The following is a 22,219-nucleotide window of genomic DNA, read 5'->3' as shown; positions in this document are numbered from 1 at the left end:
CCACATTGCCGACCACGCTGAAGCAGATTCTGAGAAGCAAGACATTCCCCATGAATGACCTTATTCAAGTGAACAGTTTGAAGCTTTTGGCTCCAAGACATAATACTTTTTACTCTCACAGTTTGAGTTTGCTTTGTGGGTGCAATGAGCAGCAGAGGCCCAGTGCCACCTAGGTCCATTACAGTCAAGAGATTACATGGACGATATCTCCAAAACTTGGCAACTCAAATTAAAATAAGTTAGATGTATGAATAGCACTACAGATAAGAGGGAAAGACATATTTTTTAATTTTGGGGATGAACTGTCCCTTTCGAGGACAGAAATGAACAGTTTGACTACATCCAGTAACTTCTAATCTTACTTTATACACACAGAACGTTATCACATCTACTATACAGTGGCTTATATAATCGTACTTCTTGTAAAAAGAAATATCATAACATTACTATTTTAAGTCATGCAGTGGAGGGGCATAATACATTACTCTTTATGCAGACTGAAATGTGAAATAAAAACTGTACATGAACATAAGGCAGTAAAAGGAACAGAATTATATATATATATATATATATATATATATATATATATATATATATACATATATATATATATATCTGTGTATGTATATTTCATTTATACATTAATAAATAAAAGGATATAAGAAGACATGGCTCGTGACATAACCTATGATTCCTGCTCTGTTTAACAATAACATGGCTGACATCATTCAGAGATTAATCCAGTGAGGGAGGCCCCTCTGCTAATGTGTCCGGACATTACAGGCACTTGGTTTGACTGCATGGGAGGATAACATTTCTGCTATTGAGACCTAAATTGATTCTACAGCTAAGCTTTAAAAAAATATTTGGTTTGACATCTCCCTTGTTTTTTTCTAGTACACATATCGGACCAGCATGATTAACATTCAAGATTTATCTTACACAAAAAAGTAATGATAACTATGTGCCCTACATTTTCAATAAATATACTTTACATTGTTCATCAGCGCACATGGAATGCTGTTGAGTGTTTATTTTCCTTCCACTGTCTCCGGATTATCGTTCACCGAGAGCGTATGGCAGGAAGGTAAATCTGTGTACCTCATATGCTGTGTTTGCACAAAATACAATCACATTATTGTGTCCCGGTTGGTTGGAGAAACCTGGCTTGTTTCTTTGTATTATCCTGGGTCTACCCCCTCCTCCTGTCTGCTGCATTAACCCACATTGCTCCAGTGTCTCGTAGGGCAGTTTCTCGACTACGCTGCGCTGTCCTCATGAGTGAATCTCCATCCATCCTGCTAACAAATCACTATTGTTCTTCGGAACTCCTGAGTGAATATGAATTCAGCCTCGAGCATCCTTCAGTAATCCACTTTCTGTGTTTTAACAAAGTTTGTTCACATTATTAGATTTCAACTGCAGCCTTCTCAGGGCCGCTCCTTCAGTTGTAACATCCATGTCATCCCGCCGTCTGTTCTCAGTCCAGCAGCTGTCTCGTGCACTCTTGCTGTCGGTCTGTGTCTCTCTTTCCATTTCCCTCAGCCTACTGCTTTGTTTTCTCTCCACCCATAGCTTTGTCTGCTGCTTTGTATATTAGGCATGCCGTAAGGCCATTAATGCCATGACCCACCCCTTGAATTCCTGCGGCTCTGCTCTGTCTGAGCAGGGCAAGTTTTTCCTCATAGTTCATGTGTTCAATCAACACACAGAGTCCTACTCCACCACGGCTGAGGTGAAAATCTTTTTTACTCTCAAGGCGATTTTGAATTGCAGATGCTGTCACTGACTGCCGCTGTACAGTATATTCCACAGTGCCCTCATAAAATGGTGTTGACATCTTCAATGACAGCCCTCCTCCTGCTCGGGTGGAGAGGACAGGTGATTACAGATAGAGGTCCTGTTGACAGTACAGCTGTCCTTTGTTGTTGGAAACATCTGGTAGAGGTCAGCACTCTCCGGAGGCGCTGACGGTGGCCGAGTTGTGTGCAACGGCACGTCCTTGCAACAGGGCGCGTGTGCACCCGTGCATGTCTTTTCAAACATGTCACTGTGTGTCATTCTCTGTCGCATCAGTCTCTGTCAGTACAGGCTGTCCTTGGTGGTGGAGGTGTGCGTGGTGGTGGAGTCATCAGGAAGGGAGCCCCGGCGGCCGGGTCTCGACCGACACTGCAGCAAGCTCTGCAGCTCTCTGGACACGCTGCTGGAGAAAGCTGTGTAGATCCATGGGTTGGTACATGAGTTCAGACTGGCCAGCAGCATCAGGATGGTGAAGGCTACTCCTGCAGAGGACAAGCGCAAAAACATTTCAACATTGAATTTGTTCCCTGTTTTACTCTTTTTTATTGTTCTCATGTCTGTCATGAAAAATCTGGTGCCTTCTGGGTATCTATGAGTGAGATCAGTTCTATGCAGAACCAAACCAAAATCTAGCAGATTTAACTATATTGATTTGATATGAGATTCAGCTTGATTAAATTGGGCCTTGGAAGATGTTTGCGCTCTGGTTTCTTATTTAATTATTATTTCTTATTATATCTTATTTTTACTCGGTTTAATCACATAATACGTGAACTTGTTTTTAATTTGCCTATTATAATTTTTTGTCCTTGTTTCTTCACCTTTTTTTGTATGCACTGTGACAGTCACAGCACTGTGAGCTACAGCCCTGTATGAAATGTGCTAGATAAATAAACTTTATTATTATTATAAATACATGCCAATGCAGAGACAAGAGCAACTGCTTGTAAATAAAATGGAAATTTTCGCATATACAGTTTTTGAGCTAGATAATTCTTCCAACTGGGGTCATGGTGTACATCACATTGTTCTCTCTTATGAAACAAACATTGATATGTACAACAACTGTCCAGTCTGAACATAAACTATTCATGAGTATTGTTTTTGTAAACTATTCATGGTTATTGTTTTTCATTGAATTTTCTCCAAGAATAGCAACAGGACTGTAAATATCTGACAAGTCCTGCAGACATCCCTTTTCAGTTTTTCCACCTCTAATAACTAGAATGCCACTCAGTAGAGTGCATATGTCTGCCAAAGCCCAACTAATCAGCATCAAATTGTAGTTTTGCATAGATACCACTCACTGAAATATGCTTTTTTTTTTTTTCTTCAAGATCCACACATTATTTCAGGAAGAAATGAAAAAGAATTGTGAAAAAAGTCCTGGATTCTGGCTCTATTCTGGGCCGAGACCCATCCTACATCCAAGTAGAAATCCATTCATTCAGTTTTTTTGTGTCCCTGCTTTCAAACCAACAACAAAACGAACACGGCTGAAAAAGGCACAAGTATTTTATGTAATAACTAGAGGGTGCTTATTTCACCACGGCCACTTGAGGACAAGTGATGAGGAGAAACGGATTTTAGATGGCAGAGCTGATAATGATCACCTATGCGGGCGGGTGTGTTTGTGTGTTTGAGATAGCTTGAGCTAGTTTGAGCTGCCTGCCAGTAAGGACTCACTCACGTTGATGCAAACGCTGTGTATATGCATGTCGATCGAGGATGTGTGCCTGCAAGCTTGCCTCATTCGTGTGTCTGCTTGTGATTTCCACTGTGTGTGTGCGCTGCTGGCATGTAATCATTATTGGTGAAATGTCAACATCTGGTGGTGTTGCAAAACCAGCAAGGGATATAAACTGGTTATTTACTGGCCTCTGTTGTTTGTCTTTAGCTTCAGATCAAAGGACACCCACTCAGAGCGTACTATCAGCCGCAGCTTACGGCGACAATAGCCTCACCTGCTCCATCACTGGCTGCCAGCAAAGACATCAACAGATCATGTTCCCCGTGCCAAAATGTGCAGAGGCCAGAGATGTAATCCAAGGGTTTCTGGTTTTGAGTCAAAACAAACATAGTTTTTGACCTTGGGTTTCACTCACTGTTACCACATCAGAGCTGGAGCTAGGTGTCTTCTGAATAATGAGTGAGCTCGTGTTTAGAATCACTACGACGGACATCAGCATTGATCACATCCGAGGTTGTTGTTAGGAAACAGACCTGCTTGTTTTGCCTATTTGTTTTTTGGCCGCCTGCAGTGCAAACCAGATGGGGTTTGAACATTTAGGGCAATTAAATGGATAAACTTGGATAAGGTGGATTAACCCATCTGAGAATAAACAACAAAGTGATTCACTGGTAATGGTTATAACCCAGATGTCTGTTTTTGTTGCTTTTTGAGGCTGAATTGCAAACACATACTTTGTCAATCCTCATGATTTTCCCCACAGACTGGTGTTTTTTTTATTGCCCTCTCCTGGTTTTCAACCGAGGTCACAATTCTGCTGTATTTTCTCCCAATTTTTCACACTTTTCTCCCTCTTTAAATATCGCAACCTGTTTCTGGCACTGTACAGCATGCTGTCTCCTCTACTGTTGCACCACGTCCCCCTCTGTGAGTAGGAGACGGACAGAGAAATGTACAGGAGAAAGAATATTTTAACTAATTTCATACTTGCTGGAGAGAAGAATTCCTGTTTCTTAGGTAACATTTTAAGTAAAGGGGCTGTGAAATCTGCCGCTTTGATTCTTCTGTCAATCATGGGGGTCGCACCCACTGAAGCTGGAAGCATGGGGCAGTGCCGGGCACAGACTCTCCCATCAGAGGGGGGAAAAATAAAGTTTACGCTGCCGGCATTCCATTCAGTCCTGCTCATTAGTGCATAGTTGGGTTCAGTATACTAGCAGGTAGTTTCTAAGTGCCTTGTCTGTGTTGTGTGCTTAACTGTGTGCATCTCTCGTGATAATTAGGTGATAACTAAAAATGCTAATTGATTTACATGAAGTTCATTGTTGTGAAGATGTGAATTGCAATCTTAGCATTCAAGTGTTTAGCACACTAGCTGAATGGATATTACTAGCCACATTTGAGGTTAGATTGCTATGAGGTTTTTGGTTAATGATAAATGATGCTCTCTTGTTTATCATGGATATGTTAAAATTATGGTTATGTAATATTGCTGTGATTTGAATTATACGAGCTATCTAATCTACTGTGATTGGTTTATCTAGGCTGGCAATGTCATGCATGATAACGGCCAGCTAAACAATGTATGTTTGACTGTGTATTAAGATTTTACTTACTTATTATTTAGTTTTGTCATTCTTTGAATGTCATCAAAAAGCAGGAAACACGGTCCTTAGAATCTGCATTTTCGGGGGTAGGACCTGAAGTCCCCCAGACTTCAAAATCCTCGCTATGTTTCAGTTGAATTTTGTGTCAGGAGTTGGAGAGGAAGTTGGTGGCGTGACGGTGGTTGACATTGTGTTTACATTTGTGAGTGAGAACTAGTGGATACCTTTAACAAGACGTCGACGGGACAATTTCCAGCCATGTTAGTGGCAACAAAACCGGATAGTTATGGCGAGATGTCCGGACATATTTCAGATGTGTTTGTGGCAACAGAACTAGGTACGCCAAAACATGATCTTTTTCTAACTAACCAGACCTTAAGCAAATTTTGAACATAAAAGTACATGAAGTTGCAACACTGAGGAAGATAACATTTAAATGTGTCAAATGTAAATTTTTAGCACATCCTTGGTTTGGAGGGATGTACGACGCCAGCGTTTATTCATTGTGGCGATTGGGTTGATATGCACTTCTGTGACTGACCTTGGTTAGGAGGGTTTGGGTCCCAGGCCGCCCACAGCTGGACGATGAAGAAAGGTGACCAGCAGATAGTATAGACCAGCACGATGACCAGGGTCATCCTCACTGTCTTGGACATGGCTTTAGTGATGCTTGGAGGTGGAGTGGCTGGAGGGAGAGGGGGTGCGTAGTCGAGGGAGCAGCGGGGTGAGCCTGAGTTCAGCTCGTAGGACGTGTATGACTCGTGGCAATCTGAGCTGCTCAGTATTTGCTGCTGCGTAGGCGATGCTGTTGTGTCGTGTTCACCACAGCAACTGTTGTATTGAATACCTGATGCTACTTGGCTGTTATGGTTGGTATTGTGAGGGTTGTTATTCACACCCTTTAAGAGCTGTCCTCCCCTCCCCCCTCCTCCTCCAGATGCCCGGGTCCCCCTCTCCCTCGCCCGCTCGTCCTCCTTCTTGAAGCCGTGGAAGCGGAACAGGATTTCGTTCTTCTTCATCTCAGCTGTCACCATCCTCTCTGACTTCAGGTAGATGTTGTTGTGAATCTCTCGGAAGATTCTTATCTGAAAAAAAAAAGAAAAGAGGAATATGTTTCAAGAATAAGCAGGTGATGAGAGAAACAAGACAGTCCATGAAGACATTCAAAGACTGCAGTCAAAATGTGTCGCCTTCCCCTCTGATTGCAAATACCAGAGCGCAATATTAATTTCTACTGCTTTTTGTTTTGCCTCCTTAATTGCTACACGTCTTATACTTGGAGAACTTCTGAGTTTTGTACACATGGAGGTTATAAAGTATATGTTGGGAGGCTCCACAGGTAACTTTTACAATATATATGAAAACTCCAAATCTAATAAATGTCATTACAATGCTAAAACTGAGCACGCTTCCACAATTTTTCTTATTAAAACCAAATTTCAATGCAGATTGGCTACAATTTTCCACGACTAATATATATATGGCAGATTTTTTGTTCTTTTGTATGTATTTATAGATTATGTTTTGATCTTTTTTAATGTTTGTTTATGTATGTTTAAAAGTATATATTACATTCTTCATTTTTTGTAATTTGCATTTTTCATTCACAATCTGTCTTTCAGTCTCTCTGAAGGGCGTAGAAAGATGAACAACATCTGAAAAAAGTCCCTCGCGCCTGGGAATATGAGGTGACACGTGGCAGATTCAGATGTTTATTTTGTTTGCATTTCTGCTTTTTAGAATGGGCCGTGACAGGAAATTTGACACGAAAGTGAGAGTGTGTGTTGGCCTTCACCATCAGACATAAACCTGTTTCAGACATTTTTTATGCAATGAATCAGAAATGCCACCATAAAGATGTTATTGCAGCGAAATGACTCTTCACGCTCCCCTGAGAAACTAAAAACAATATTTGAAATCAGGTAATATTTCAAGTTATGATTCATACCCGCAGCTAATTTCTGCTTTTTTTTGTGCTTGTTTTAAGTTTCTGTCAAACGTTGCTCTTCTTTATGACAGAACAGAGTAAGACAATGCAATCGACAAAGCCATACAGTTATACCATTAAACTATATGGACTTAATCAGCTGAGTCGGTCGACAGTTTCAGCATAACTTCCCCTCTCCAGGAACAACATCTTAAATACTTCTGAAAAAGTGTCTCTCGATTTGAAATTTGAGAAAGATAAAGGTCAAGGATTCTATGTTTGGCTGAGATCTGGTATATTCCACTTCCTGGCAGGAGATTCTCACAGTGGGCAGATTTTCTGAGCAGCCTTCTCAGCAGTGGTCTTCCAAGTGCCGTGTTAATTAGGGGAAATAGCTGGACCCTGGAAATATCTTTCCCTAAATAGAGCAGCAGTGCTGATGAGAGGCAGCCCAGAATGCCGGTCTGCCTTGGGATGCTACATAACACCAGCCAAAGTCCCCCATGGGTTACTGAACAATGGCTGCCAAGTGCGCCCTCCATGTAAACAAAACAGAATTTCATTCATGCCACACGCTTCATTATTGGATAATGTTGCCTGCAGCCAACCTGTGACTCCTTGTGGACTGTGCAGTGTCCAGCCAGCAAAACCAGTATTACCTGACAGATGGTAATGATGAGGGCAGGCAGGAGGAAGACTGCCACGGTCATCCAGGTGACGTAGGCCTTCAGCCCCCATGGCTCGGCAAAGTGACCCCAGCACTCGTACTCTCCGTGATTCACTTCTGTGCGAGAGAAGATGAACACCTGACAGACCGAACAAAAGGAGGTGGTCAGCACACCCGCAGACATGACTGTCAGCTTCCTCTTCCATTAGCTGAACTGCAATGACCTCATCAGGCTAAAAATAGACCAACATCTTGAGGTCTATTGTAGAAATCAGGGCGTGAACACCCGCCAAGCTCTCATTTCCTATTTCACCATGTGCCTGTGTGAGTGCGTGTGAAGTATTGTTTGCATATGCGTGTTCACCCCTCCTTACCTGCGGTATGCTGAGGACTAGTGCCAAGCCCCAGGCCACCATGACAGGGGTGTTCCAGCGGGACATTGCTCCCCCACGGTAAGCCTGCAATGGGCAGCAGATGGCATGGTGCCGGTCTACTGTCATGGCAACAATCATGTAAGAGGAAGCAAACATGCCCACAATCTGCAGGTACTTGATGGACCGACAGAGCAGGTCAGGCCCCTGAAACCTCTCTGTGATATCCCATATTAGCTGGGGAAGAACCTGGACACACAGAGTAAAGAAAACACAGTTATTTATATAAAAGTGGCAGTACAATTGAGAGTTTTTTTCCAATCTGATAATCTGATATAACACTAAAGGGAAAGGCTGGGGATATTCTTTATTTCTTGTTATCTTATCTCCTATCTCATTGTCAGCAAATGCCATGAAAATATGTTAACAATTAATTATAAATTATATCAAGCCTGGTTTAGCTTATCTCTGCATGCCACCGACCTCCATTGTTGTCAAAAACTACTTTCAAAAGCCTCAATGAGTCACACCATTGCATTGAGTGACACATTCCGTAATTACCATGAACATGAGCACTGTAGTTTATTTTGACTCAGGCTTACTCACGTACACCTGCTGCTACTGCTGTAAACACTTCCTAGATCTAGAGCACCAAATGTTCCTTAATCCGCAGCTTAAAATAGTCCCAAACAAATGTGCTTTTTTTAAAACTCCTGTTTGACTTTGATGAAAACTACAGTTCCCAGTTGTTTTAGGAAATGACAGAGAATGAAACCACATGTGGTGGTGGGAAAGTCACAAAGTATTGAACGATGGAGTAACCCAATGTTGGTTTTGGTCATTTTTTTTGTACGTCAATGACCCATAGACTGACATAAATTAGATTACGAACCAGAGTATGATGACAATTTTGTTTTTAGATGTTTTATTACTGAAAGTGTTTAAAAACAACCATGACAGAAATAGCCAGACATGATGTAACTATGTTATGGATGGAATGATGGAATGAAAATACCCTTTTTGCTGGAGACCCTGGATCTTTCTCAAGGATCCTGGGGGTCTCTTAACCCTACTTTTTAAAATGACTTTTAGGTCCAGTGTCTATTGGCATCTAGCAGTGAGGTTGAAGTTGGCAATCACCTCATCCTCCTCTACAGTGGCCACTTAAAACATGAAAACCACTGAGGCCCTAACTAGAGCCAGTCTTTAGTCTGTCTGTTCTAAGCCATTTATGGATCCCACTGCTATTGTTGCCACCCTCCTCTGGCAAAACTACACTATGAGTTAAGAGTTTGAGTCAAGCGTAGAGAACACAACCAACCAAGGCAATCAATCAGAGGCAGAGTAGGGCTCATCTTTCAAGGAAACCAGTGAGATCAATAATAACATGAATATTATATTCTATTCATTCTTGGCTACTGTGGAAACATGATGGCGCAACATGGCGGGCGTGGAAGAGGACTTACTTTGGAGAAGTAAAAAGGCTCATTCTAAGGTAACAAAAACACAAATACTTTCAGATCATTACACACTCATGAAGACCTAATTATGAATATTATATTCTAATAGACCCAAAACACCCCCTAAAGTTTCCTAATTACTACACAGTGGACCTTTAAAAGGGCTTAGAATGGTCATTCTGAGGCCGCAATTCAATTACAATTAAGTTAAGGTACATTTTGCAACAGGTGCCACTTCTGAGAGCAACAGTGTGCTTTTTTTTTTTTTTTCTTCAAGTGATGATTGCTTCATCAAATCAACTGGGTAAACTGCAAGTTTTTCTGTTTACTTAATGGTATCAATAAGTTGTGAACTGACCTGAAAGAGTGCCACCACCAGGTCAGCCACGCACAGGTTGACCATGAACACGTGCATTGGCGCATTGTGCTTTCTTCTCCTCAGCAGCACCCACAGCACGAAACTATTCCCCAGGGTGGTAAGAGCCAGCACCAATGCAAGGACTGTGATCTCTGCCCGGGCCAGGCCCAGGTCCCTCACCCTGGGCTGGGGTAGGGTGTGAGGCGTGGTGGTTGAACTATTCTCAGGGAAGATCCCGAAGAAGGATCCCCCGCCGTGAGAGCTATTGAGGGAGTTCAGTTCAGAGACAAACAAGGACGAGGAGGAGAAGTTGTTCCTTCCTGCAGCAGCCAGAGAGGAGAGGGCTAACCCATCCCAGTCCGTTTCCAAACTGATGCTTTCCATTCCTGCAGGACAGAAACCAATAAAATGTGTTATGTTTTTTTTAATTATGCAGTGGTGCAAAAACAGCCATCAGGAGTCACGCTGTTCAGGGTCACAAGCTGTTGAGGCTTTTTACAGTGAAGATTTAATCAACAAACATTTTAATTGTTCTGTGTTATATCAGTATCAAGTTACATGACCTTATCTAACCGCTTAGAAACTACACCAAAACAATTGGACCTTCTTCAAAAAAATACAAGTTGATGCAGAGATAAATGACAGAGACTGTTTATTTTTCTCTTTGTTGCATCTGTTGCATTTTTCAAATGCTAAAAAATGGGTTTTTTGTGTGTTTTTGTGAAGTGTTCCTGATAAATAATGAGAGCCAGAGGACCTTACCAATCATGCTGTCACGTGAATATTGTTGTGTTTTCGTGCTGCTGTCTCCAATTTTTAATAAGTCCTCAAGTGTGTTTATCCATCTTTCAAAGCTTCAAGTTCTGTTTGACGCAAGTTCCATGGCGGTTTATTTTCTCTCTCATATTTTCTCAAGGTTGATTTGACAGCTTTCTCCTCTATCCCACCACTCTTATTCTTTCACCTCTGCTCTCATAATCGCTCTCATCCCATGCTTACCCCCATACATTCCTGTTTTTTCTCCTGTTTTTGTTCCGTCCCCTCTCTAACTTTCTCCCATACAGCTGGGCATTCTTTTCTCTGCCCCACCGCCCTTGCTCACACTCTCTCTTGATCCAAATGAATCTTTACGTTTATTTGTCTTTGCTTATAAATAAATGGCTGAAAAGAACCAGAAAGTTGATAGGAATGACAATTTCAGAAACAGAGTCATGGGATGCTGGGGGGGAGCATCCCCGGTCAAATAAACTGCACGTAGGACAACGTCTGGGAGGGAAAATGAAGGCAGATGAAAGAAGAGTGGAGAAAAGGAAAAAAACGCCCCCAAAAATGTATAGAAATGTGGAAAGAGGACGATAAGATAAGGAAAGAGAAGGTGACCAAATATAACTGCGAAGCTGTAACTTATCACACTGGGTGTTAGAGACACTGTGGTTATTTTGACTAATGTGCAAGGAGTGGTTAGGTATACAAAGGTGCTGAATAGGTGCTTGGAAAATTTTCCACTTCTGAAAATAAAAGAGAAACTACAATAGGTGTCTAGAACAGGTTGCAACATGTAGTTAAAGAGGCCATTAAGATCGTGAGTGTTAAACTGGATGATCTGTCTCACATCAGAACAACTTTGTAAAGGCTTGAGATTTTTTCACCTTGTCCTCTTGGTAAAGGGATAATTTGAGTTCCCACCCTTTTGAAGGCCAGTAATAGGTTAAAAGTGTAAGAATTTATTTGAAAACGTTCCAAAAAATTAACCAATTATTAATAGAATGTGAGGAAGTAACAATTTTGATGTTGCGACGCCTGTATATTGTGTTGCATAGATAGGCAGCTATAGTTAGCAGCTATAGTTAGCAGCTATAGTTAGCAGCCATTAGCGGTTTATCTGGCTATATACTGCCCCCTCTCTGTTTTGAGTATGAATCCCACAGGTGGCCAGTTCTTACATATTGCACCTTTAATATTTTTTTAATTGCTCAGGTTAAAGAACTGTTAAACACACAGTATGTAGCTTTATGATAACGTCACCTTGTCTTCATTGTTAATTTGACCACTGTTACTGATGAAAATCTCAAAAAGACTCAGGCAGAAATGCGACGATTTTCTTCCTCACTGGCGTATAATCTGACGTTTCTCTGGAAGTTATACAACAGGTGACTTAACAAAGTACACAACTCCACATAATATTGAGCATAGGTCTTGTCATTTTTCAACATTTTAATCAGTTCAGCAATCCAATTTGTTCACAAAAACTATGATGTAAAATGTTTGCCAACAATATTTTTCACATGACTGAGACGAGACGCAGAACTAAGCATAGATCCTTGATAATAAAAACTTTGACAAAATGTGTGGTGGTTAATAGACATGACAAGATCAGACAAAAAGGTCGGCAAAAAAACCAAAACACAGTGCAGCAAAGGGAGACGGAGAAACGACCTGTGGCTACAGATTAAGATGGAAGAATACAACCATCCTGAAGAGACAGTTGAGGGTGTTCCACTGTAATAATAATGCCACGGTGAGTCAGTGTTAGCTGACTTAACTGTAAGTCTAATGTTAACTAACTTTCAGGATTTCAGGCTCATGTTAGATCAGTCCATGTGTTAGCTAACGTCTGTTCACTAGCTTCAAAGCTTGCGAGTGACACATGCAGACCTTTAAAATTAAGATTTTTGCATGCTTTGATTGCTTTATCATATACTGTCCTGTTTTTCGGGTAAAAAAAATATTTGTTGCTCTTGTAACATTTACATTTATGGCCCGAGAAGTTTGTTCATTTATATTTGGACATCAGCCTGATCAAACTCTCTGGCATGAGTGAAAAAGAAATTGCCAAAACACAAAGCTGCTGAGGCTTATTAGTCTTACTAAATGCTTTTGAAAAGACAAAAGGTTTTGACTAAGAAGTGGCTCACATGTTTGGCTTTTTGTTGACTAAAACTTGACTAAAACTACGAAGGATGAAATTGACTTAAATGTGGCTTAAACTAAGGTGCATTTTTGTCACAGACTGAAACTAAATCTAAAACAGCCGCCTAAGTGAACAGTGATTTTAATGCAGAAACGTTGCATATTAAACCTTATAAAGCTTACAATGACCTAGCTGACCATTAGTTTTCCATGCTGGGGCCAGATGATGGGCTGAACATACTCTAAGTTTCTGGCTGTCACTTAAAGTGATTTTATTATGTTTTTTGCACCTGAGTCTGCGTGCCAATGTCACTCCTATGTTTTACCTGGCTGCATGAGGGACAGTAAAGTTGAAGCTGAAGTCATGTTATTGTGCAACTGAGTGTGACTAACAAGACATTACAAGGTTGTTCTCACTCCTCCACTGAGACTTAATGGCCAATTTGCTAATAATATAGCGTACTCACTGCTGGGTGCGTGAGATAACACAGCTGAACATATTGTCAAATGTTACATGCTGGCTTTGCCAAAGGAATGTATTCAGATGAATGCATGACAGGCCGGGCCAGCTGGACCACTCAACCCAGCGTGAAGGTAGAGCCGCGGGTGACAGGAAGGGAATCTGAGTGGAACCGCTCCTCTTAAGTTGGACAACGACTCTTTGGTTTAAGTGAATCCCTGCGGCCACACCAGACAGCCACAGCACCGCCATAAATGGCAAAACCAAGCGCAGCCTTTGTTAAGTTCCTCTGTTGAACTGGTTCTGCTCGAATTGTTCCTGCCTAAAGCTCTTCTGGATCTAAGCTCGTAATATTCTCTCTTATTATCTGTTTATTATTTTCCCGTTTCAGATTTTAATTTGAGGTTTAGACAACGAGGCCTTTTTCATCAAGGAATCTCCTGGCCTCTCTTTGTGCAGACCTGAGGAGCCTTGTGCCCCTCTCTGTAATTACAGCATAATTCATCAGAGGATTCTTTGTGCTGCTGCGCTCCTTTTTACCCACATATAATCTCATTATGTATATTTGCCCATGTGACTTATTTCTGACCCTTTTTCATGCCTCTGTGAAGATAAGGTGTAATGACTTAGAGAGGTGATATAATACCATTGTGGCCTTAGAAATGAACCCCTGGTATTAGAATAATGCCAAATGAATGGCTGTGAATTTGTTTCAATAAAATTAAATAAACGGATAAATAAGTGGTAGGAAGAATTGTCAGTAATGGTGTCATCGGCTGATCATGTATGGGAAAGAGTGTGAGGCATTTCCACACAAACAGATCCGGAAAGGATTGCTCCATCTCTGCACTGATGGATTCTGAATTAGCCCCTGTTTTCCTGAACTCCTGAAGGACTTAAAGTATTTTCTTATGTCTCATTTGCATGACTTGTCCATCCAATAAATCAAGATGGATTGTCTTAAAATTGCTCAACAGCTCAACTTCAGGAGACCCACGCATAGCTGAAAACCTCTGGCAACAAAGTTTCCTCAGAGGAAATTCCTTCACATTGAGAAGGTAAATATTGTCTGCAGGACTATGCTGGATGCGGCTTAACGTATTCCTTTACGTACCCTGTCTCTGGAAATGTATTCTGATTTGCTCTCTCTTTAATAACGCAAGCACAGCACGGCATTCCCGTCCGTCTGATCGACTTAATGTTTGGCACAAATTATTCCATCTCTCTATGCTGGATGGACTGTGGACACTGCTTTTAGTAGTTAGTGGAGTGCATCGCTTCCTCCCTTTACTTTAAAGCTTTCACCATGATTAATGACGGAGTAGATTCCTGTCTTGCCTTTCTCTCTAGATGCAAACCCTCTTGCAACCATCCATTTTCATGTCCTCCCCATCCTCTATCGCTATCCCAGATCTACAGTGCCTCAGGGAGAACTGAAGCAGGTAGTTAAAGTGCGTAAGAAAACATTATAGCTCCCAACTGTTCAAATCTCTCAACATCTCAGTGCTCTTTTCTGGCTGTTCACACATGTTTTCGGTCATTTCCTTTGACAAACTACGTCAAGTTCTAGCTCTGTTGTGGATCTCTCTGTGTGAAAAGTCCCGTTAAACCATTCTTAAGCATGTAAGGTACCAAGAGATACATTTTTCAGATGAGATAATAATCACTTCAGTGTGATGTGTGTTTTTTGTAAAAATGACAAAAGAACCCAAAAGAACCCAAATGAACCCAAGCTTAGGGGGTATGTTGGTCAAAAATCTGATGTGACATGAGCACATACAGTATAATGATGAGATTCCCTTGCTGGAAGGATTGCATTTGATTTTAAGCAATGGAAACAATATTGGACAAAAACCTAAAGGACAATAACAGTATGCAAATGTTAGCACACTATTCATTGTGTAGAGTGTTTCTTTGTATATTTGTATGTTAGTGGAGCAGGTTCTCAGGGAAAGCAGGTGAACAGATTTAGGTTCCTGAGAACCGACACCACAGACAACGTGGTCATCATCGCACATCAGAAAAGCACAGAAGAGGTTGAACTTCCTAAGGAAACTTAAGAAAGGCTCAACACTAGGTCTAAATTCTTGGGATCTTTGTCAGAGGAGCGATAGAAAGCATCCTGGCTGCAAACATCACAGACTGGCTTTGTTTGTGCACGGCCCAGGACAGAAAGACCCTACAGTGGGTAATTAAAAGAACATTATTGGTACCCGTCTGCCGAGCATTAGTGATACCACTGAAGTGACATGTCTGCACAGCACCCACCCCAGCCACAGTCTGTGCACCCTGCTGCCATCTGGCAAAAGATACAGAAGTATCCGCTGACGTGCCACCAGACTACAGAGCAGCTTCTTTCCTCAAACTGTAATGGTCTGTAACTCATCCTCCACACTCCATTGTATAGAATTTTTTTCTATACTTTTTTTCCTGTAGTATCGTAAAGTAGCGTAAAGGCACTAATCTCATATGCATTATACAACCCTGGTGTTGGTGTTGGTCATTTTTCAGAAAAAGTTGGAGCTTTTCCAGGCATTTTCTGTGCCAGCACAACGTTTGAACCTAAACATAAGTTAAGCCACAATGGAAAAAAATATGTATTTTGAACTTGTCTTAGGTTTTGCTGAAAGCTACTGATCTAACCTTTGTTCTGGCAATTGGATGATCATTTCTGGCCTTTATTTACAGGTCTCAAACTGCCACTGTTGTCACTATTTTTTTTATCACATGGATATGAATCAGCAGACTCAAAACATATTTAGCATAATCTGCCCACGGTAAAAATCAAATTTGAATTAATATTTGACTACATTGCATTATTGCTGCGTGGTAATGTAGAGCATGGATTGATTGAAGTCTGCGACTGCGCCACACAAAAAATGTAACCTAATGATGACCTGAATAATGTAACAACAATCCATCCAAACCTAATCTACACTGTGAAAGCCTACATGACTCAATCAAGCTTACAGAGCTCGCTGACAGACTTTCACATTGTGTGGAAATGAATGGAATTCAATGGATGTCTGGAATGGAAGTCAAAATACTTTCAAATTTAGCTGTTTGCACTGTGATTGTGCTTCACGTGCATGTTTTTCTCATGATTTCATAAGAAACTACTTTCCAAGAAATTGAAAAAATAAACAAACATGAGTTTACTGTGTCTTGATATCTAGTTATCCTGCCTGTCTTCGGTTCTGTCTTGCCATCTCTTGCGTGGCCTGGAAACACATTGCTCTCATCTTTGTGCATTTGAGCACCTTATTTGCATTTAAAGACACTGACAGCGTGGATGAACCTGCCTGGCAGATCTAAAGCTAATGAGTAGCTAACGTGAAATGGTAATGGCAGACAAGCAGGTGCTCAGGCGCGAGGTGCAATACTCCAGACATAATGAAAGATCCATCACTTCCCCGCCTGTGTTGTGTGTGCTTGTCAGTCCCCCGATTAGTTCCCTTTGACCAAATTTGACCCAATCGGATTAATTAGGACTGATGTATCCTCATTTGCAACCTGGTGTGCGCTCACACAACCTGTTGCTAATTTCTTTCTCTACTTCATTTTTTTATTTTTTTCGCCCTCACCTTTTGTTTGTCTATTTGTTTTTCATTCATCCACCCTCTCTGCCTCACCTGTCCTAATCAATCCACCCTCTCCTGTCATTAAGAATCCAAACTACAAGCAGACGGTCTCTGACATGGTTATCGTTTTTTGTTCGGTTTTAATTATCGTCCTCATTACCAGACCTGGCAGCAGGAAACAGCCCAATTTGCGTCTAATCCGGCTGGAAATAAACATATGAATCAAGCATTAGTTCACACCGTGTGATATACTGAAGCTTTGGTATTCTGCTGCTTTTCTCAGAAGGGCGAAAGACTTTATTTGCATATGGATCAATAGATTCTTTCGCAATAAAGACCCGGATGAGTCATGTACTGCCACACTTTGGGCTGTGCAGCATTTCATCTGCATGATAAAGAAGGCATGACCACGCTTTGGTCTTTAAGCCTCGCATATCAGTAGATTGGATCCCCAAAGGTACTCCAGAATGCAGCAAAAGATCCCCATAAATTAGATCCCCATTGACACTCTCACATGCAGCATGAATTCCCCATCTGAACACCTTGCCTCAATGACAGATGGACACTCTGCATATATTTTCGATTTCAAGAGGCACCTGCAGTGCTTATTAAAAATCATATTTGTATCTCTGTGTTCCTCTCTTTCATGCCACTCAGGCTCCCCACTGCAGCCCACATGAGCAATACAAGTAAACACTTTCTCTTGCCCAAACAACCCATTAAATGTTAATCATGAGGGACCACACCTCATTGAACTCACTGATACAGTCATTACGTGCCCACATTTCAGTTGTATGTGTGCGGCACTGCTCATTGAGTTCTGTATTCACAAACATCACTGTGAGTTTATTTCCACAATACAGTAGTCGGTGGACAGATCTTACTGGCGTTGAAGAAGGTCCAGGTCCCCTTATCAGCACTGATAAAGCCTGTTCATAAGACCACTGAATGTTTTTCTTGTTATGTATCATTAACCAGTGTGCTGCCAGCAAGCTTGTGCCCTAAACAAAACAGGGACCTTTTTCATGTGACACAGCAGATCTAATATTCAGTAGAGTATTGCCCCTGAAGGGTGGAAAATGGGTCACAGTGTGACTACGTCAGCTAAAACAGGCCTGTGAGATGTAGTTTATCAGATCAGATTTGTGCCACATGATGAAATAAAGAAAAAATAAAAGCAGTTGGAGACCAGAGTAAATTGACTGTGAAAATAACAGTAATGGTGATGATTTTTCCTGATGGGGGCTACAATCAAGGAAGTCATTTTGTGGATATTTTAGATTGTGCCAAAAACACACACACACAAAAAAGTGCATGATTAATGGAAAAAACCCTGAAGCGCTTTACAGCTTGCAGAGATTACAAAATAATAATTCAACAAACTGTGATTTGTTGTTGAACTAACAAGTTAGTTTAATTGTGATTACACCAGTGGAAACTGACTGTGTGATTGTAGAGATACAGGCTTTTCACTGAGAATTAACATTTGTGATCAGAACTTCTCTGTAAAGGACAACTTTTCATTTCTAATTTTCCATTATTTATCGTCCAGTGTGTTGGATTTAGTGGCATCTAGCGATAGGCCTCACCTCACCAACCTCAATAGTGGCTGACGTGACAGAGCCCTCTCTAGATTAAAAGTTTAGTTTGTCCATTCTGGGCCACTGTACAAATATGACGGAGTCCGTCACCTTTGTCATTACAAAAGAGGCTCTTACTAAGGTAACAAATAACACAGTTGTTCTTAGTTTCAAATGATTATTCACGAATGAAAACACAATTATGAATGTTACACTTCATCTCTGACCCTAAATGCCTCGAAATCCTATATACCGGATCTTTAAGTAATTAGTTGTTCTGTTATAAAAATGGTTTAAATGTCAAAGCAATAACTCAGTTAACTTAAAAGCAGATGTGTGTGTACTATAAACAGGCAGCCTCACATTTCGTTTATTATCATCATTTTGATTTACCTTTTAAAATACGGGCAGGACAGACATACAGACACACACACACACACACACACACACACATACATATGGAAACAAGACACACAAATACACACACGCACATAAAAGAAGGAGAGCACCCCAAGGTGACCGTATATGCCTTTTGTCGTCTCTCACCTTGTTGTCAGTGCATGGTAAGCTTTCTCACGCGTGTCCTTTTCTCTCTCTTGGTGTATTTTGCCCCCGTCTCGGTGACTGTGGGACAAAAGCATTAAGAGCTGTCACCATTACAGTCCATTAACATTGCATGCTAGAGCAGATCACATTAACAAGCCGACAGTTCCCTGGAGCTTTTTAATTCCACTAAAAAACTTTGAGCATCACATGCATTTTAAGTTTGGCTCTGAAATAAATCATTTACAATCAATAAATACTTGACATTCTTGTAACATTCTATAATATATCTTCAAATCAGCACTGCAACACATGATAAATATGTATTCAAAGTATCAATTTTTAAGCTAAAGCTTTGTGAACAACGTGTCTACTTATTTGACAAATCAACCAAATGTGATCTTTATTGATCTGAAATAAGCAGACAACAATGTTCAGAAAATTTGTTTGGGAAAATCATATATATTATGAATCATTCAAAAATCATTCATTGTCATCTTATCATGTTATATACGCTTTTCTTTCATGCCGGTAATTGTTTAATAAAGTATGAGGCACATTTCAATCAATACATTCATTTGCTTCAGCCATAGGTGCACTTCAGAGACAGGTGTTCTGTTGTGGATCTGTTTCTAAAAAGATTTGTTTTCTTTATGCTCAAAATCATTGATTGTCAAACGACACAGTTCTTCTTTTATTATAAGGATTTTCCTTTGGGAAATGCAAGACTGAGTAAAATTTAAGTGAATTCAACAATAACAACATGGGCAAACTTATAAGAAAATTAAAACACTTCTGAAAAATAACAGTCAAAAGGAATAGTAAAATACTATATGCCGTGCTTAGGTTGCATGTCTTGTGCAGACATCAGATACTGCAAATATACGACGAGGTGACCTAGATCAGTAAACAAATGTGATTGCGTTTGAGAGTTTAAGTTCCCACACACCTCTAAGTTTTAATTGTTTTTTAATGAGCAGAGGAGAATTATTGGAGGATTATAACTCTAATTTCAGTAGCAATATCACTTGTCTTAGCCCTTCAGCAAGAAATCAAACATTCACCACAGAGTAAATAAAAAGCCACTTACTTGTGATCCCCTTCAGTGGTTGCAGAGAAGCTGCCCCAAAACACTCACATCCTCACTGCTGTCAACCCGAGTCCCTCCGCTCTGAGTAAAATCAGCTGACTGCTGAATGAATCAAGCAGGACGCACAAGAAATGCCACTTAATTCTCCTTTAACTGTCAGTGTGCCAAAGGGTTCTGTGCAAGTCCGTTGTGTGCCTGCTCACTGTATTGTCCTCGCTTTGTTGGACTTCACATGTGTGTGTCAGAGTAATCCATTTGATAGCCATGTGTGTGTGTGCGTCCCGGCTCCTTGTGCGTCATGTTATGCCTCTTGCAATGTGCTGTGCCTCCAGCGGCACCAGCAGAAATGAATCTGAGCTCCCGTCTGCTCCTACCTCCCCCCCCACTATCTCCTCCTCCTGGGTCAACCAGCCTGTCCTCATAGGGCTGAGGGTGGAGCATGCACAGCCAGCAGCGGAGGGAGGGTGTTAGACATACCTATAAAGTGTGTGAGTAAGAGAAAGAGGTGTGTACTGGCTTTATCTGCATGTGCATATGTGTGTGTGTGAGTGTACATGTGCAAACTTGTTAGGGTTAATATGTGCATATGTGAATGTGTGTATCAGTGTGACACCTCCCATCACTGTAATGATTTATGGCCCGGTGTAAGGCATTGATACACAAAGCCAATGTTTTTATTCTAAGCTCTGCACTGTTTTGCAGTCTCTTTCCTCTTGTCTTGTTGCTGGTGGTGGACAAGGGCCAGTCTACTTCAACCCATCCAGGAATGCTGTTTGGCTGAGTCAGCTGGGCCAGCAGCAGGTCACGCCCTTGGTGTACAGAGGGAGCAGTGAAGGTTACTATGAAGAAAAAAAAAATGTGCTGTCTGTCAGTTTTAATGTCAATGCTCTGTCTCACACGCACCAAACACACACACACGTGCACAAACTTTGAACACATGCACAGACTAACAGGAAGGTTTGCTGATGTACCCAAATTTATTTTGACAAGTTAATTGCAGCTTCCCTGAACTTTTTTCCCCAACAGCTGCAAAGAACAAGAAAACAGCAGTTCATTGCCATTTGCAAGAATTATATAATTCTCATTCAGTTGCCCCCAGCAGCACAGACACACCTAATATACCCATGGGGCACTGTCTGTCCATCAAGCCCAAAGCCATTGATCCCTGGCCAGCAGAGACCGAATTGTCCCATGATGTCAGAAAAGCTGGCGCTTTATCCTCCAGTGGTGCCGCCAGGTTCACATCAAATGTCTCCCTCCTCAGTCCAAACTGTCCTGTCCTGCCGCTGTGGAGGTAGGGCTGTAAGCTCCCTGAGAATCACTCTAACATGATTATCCTGGCTCCTCTGGTCTTAGAGGACGTTTTATCACAAAGAGGTAGAGCAGCAGAATTAATCCACAATCCACTTTGTCTGTTTAACAGCTTCACATGACAGCTGATGAGCGAGAAGAGAGGGAAGGAGCGAAAACAAAGGCTGGACAATGAAATGGAAACAGATGGTAGTTTGAGTTTTAAAGGGGCAATATTAATATTTACATTATTAATGAGGTAAACATATTTGTTTTTTCCATATCCACTGAATAAACAAGTTGTTTATTCTGTCCACAGAACACTGTTTGAAGTTAAAAAGATGGCAGGGTCCGTCAAATATAAACAAAGTAAAACAGTATGAAATTGGGTTGTCCTTTAAGGTGAGTTTGTTTATTCAGTTTATTCAGTCATAAAGACGAAGAAAGTAAACTACATAGTGCACCTTTATCACCCTTTGTAGAAAAGAACACACTGGGAGCACATCTACCTTCATTTTATTACTGTCGTCTATCATGACTAAGAACATCTCTTCATGCTCAGTCACAGAGCGGCACTAAAGTTTAAAAGGAATGTTGGGACCTTTAAATGTTTCAATCTATGACAACCTTTTCCTTTGAGATTTCTGGCTGGACATTCTCCCACATGTTGAGGCTTATTTCCAGCTCCTAGCATTGTGCCAGAAATAAAAAATGACAGCTGTTTTCCTCTGGGAGCTGAATCTCTTCTTGAAAGACCTTTTAGTGATTCCTCTCAGGGTTTTTCTTAATTTGAACAAAGGTGTTGACAAGTCTAAAACATCTTGATTTTTTGGTAATATGAACCAGCCATGTGGTCAACCGGGGGCCCTTGTCTGCCTGGGGAAT

The 22,219-nt window shown here is 41.1% G+C and overlaps 1 protein-coding gene across 1 annotated transcript; it reads right to left on the bottom strand.

Moving 5' to 3' along the window:
• Nucleotides 1-264: 264 nt before the first annotated feature.
• Nucleotides 265-20,411, bottom strand: avpr2aa (arginine vasopressin receptor 2a, duplicate a). The gene is made up of 7 exons (XM_030423726.1): nt 20,045-20,411; nt 18,958-19,035; nt 9,881-10,266; nt 8,066-8,311; nt 7,684-7,830; nt 5,639-6,182; nt 265-2,282 (listed from the first exon to the last, which is right to left on the bottom strand). The coding sequence occupies exons 3-7, from the start codon at nt 10,262-10,264 to the stop codon at nt 2,083-2,085; spliced, it is 1,521 nt and encodes a 506-aa protein (XP_030279586.1). The 5' UTR covers nt 10,265-10,266; nt 18,958-19,035; nt 20,045-20,411; the 3' UTR covers nt 265-2,082.
• Between the last annotated feature and the right edge of the window lie 1,808 nt (nt 20,412-22,219).

Source organism: Sparus aurata, chromosome 7, assembly GCF_900880675.1.
Source record: "Sparus aurata chromosome 7, fSpaAur1.1, whole genome shotgun sequence".
Lineage (NCBI taxonomy): Eukaryota > Metazoa > Chordata > Actinopteri > Spariformes > Sparidae > Sparus > Sparus aurata.
This window is presented reverse-complemented; position numbering and strand designations above follow the sequence as displayed.

What these genes read in the sequence shown, in the direction of transcription:
- avpr2aa (XM_030423726.1), bottom strand. Translation starts at nt 10,264, where the DNA reads ATGGAAAGCATCAGTTTGGAAACGGACTGGGATGGGTTAGCCCTCTCC. An exon ending in TGGTGGTGGCACTCTTTCAG is followed by an intron (nt 8,312 to 9,880) that starts GTCAGTTCACAA and finishes CTGTGTGTCCAG; the next exon opens with GTTCTTCCCCAGCTAATATG. An exon ending in TAGTCCTCAGCATACCGCAG is followed by an intron (nt 7,831 to 8,065) that starts GTAAGGAGGGGT and finishes TCGGTCTGTCAG; the next exon opens with GTGTTCATCTTCTCTCGCAC.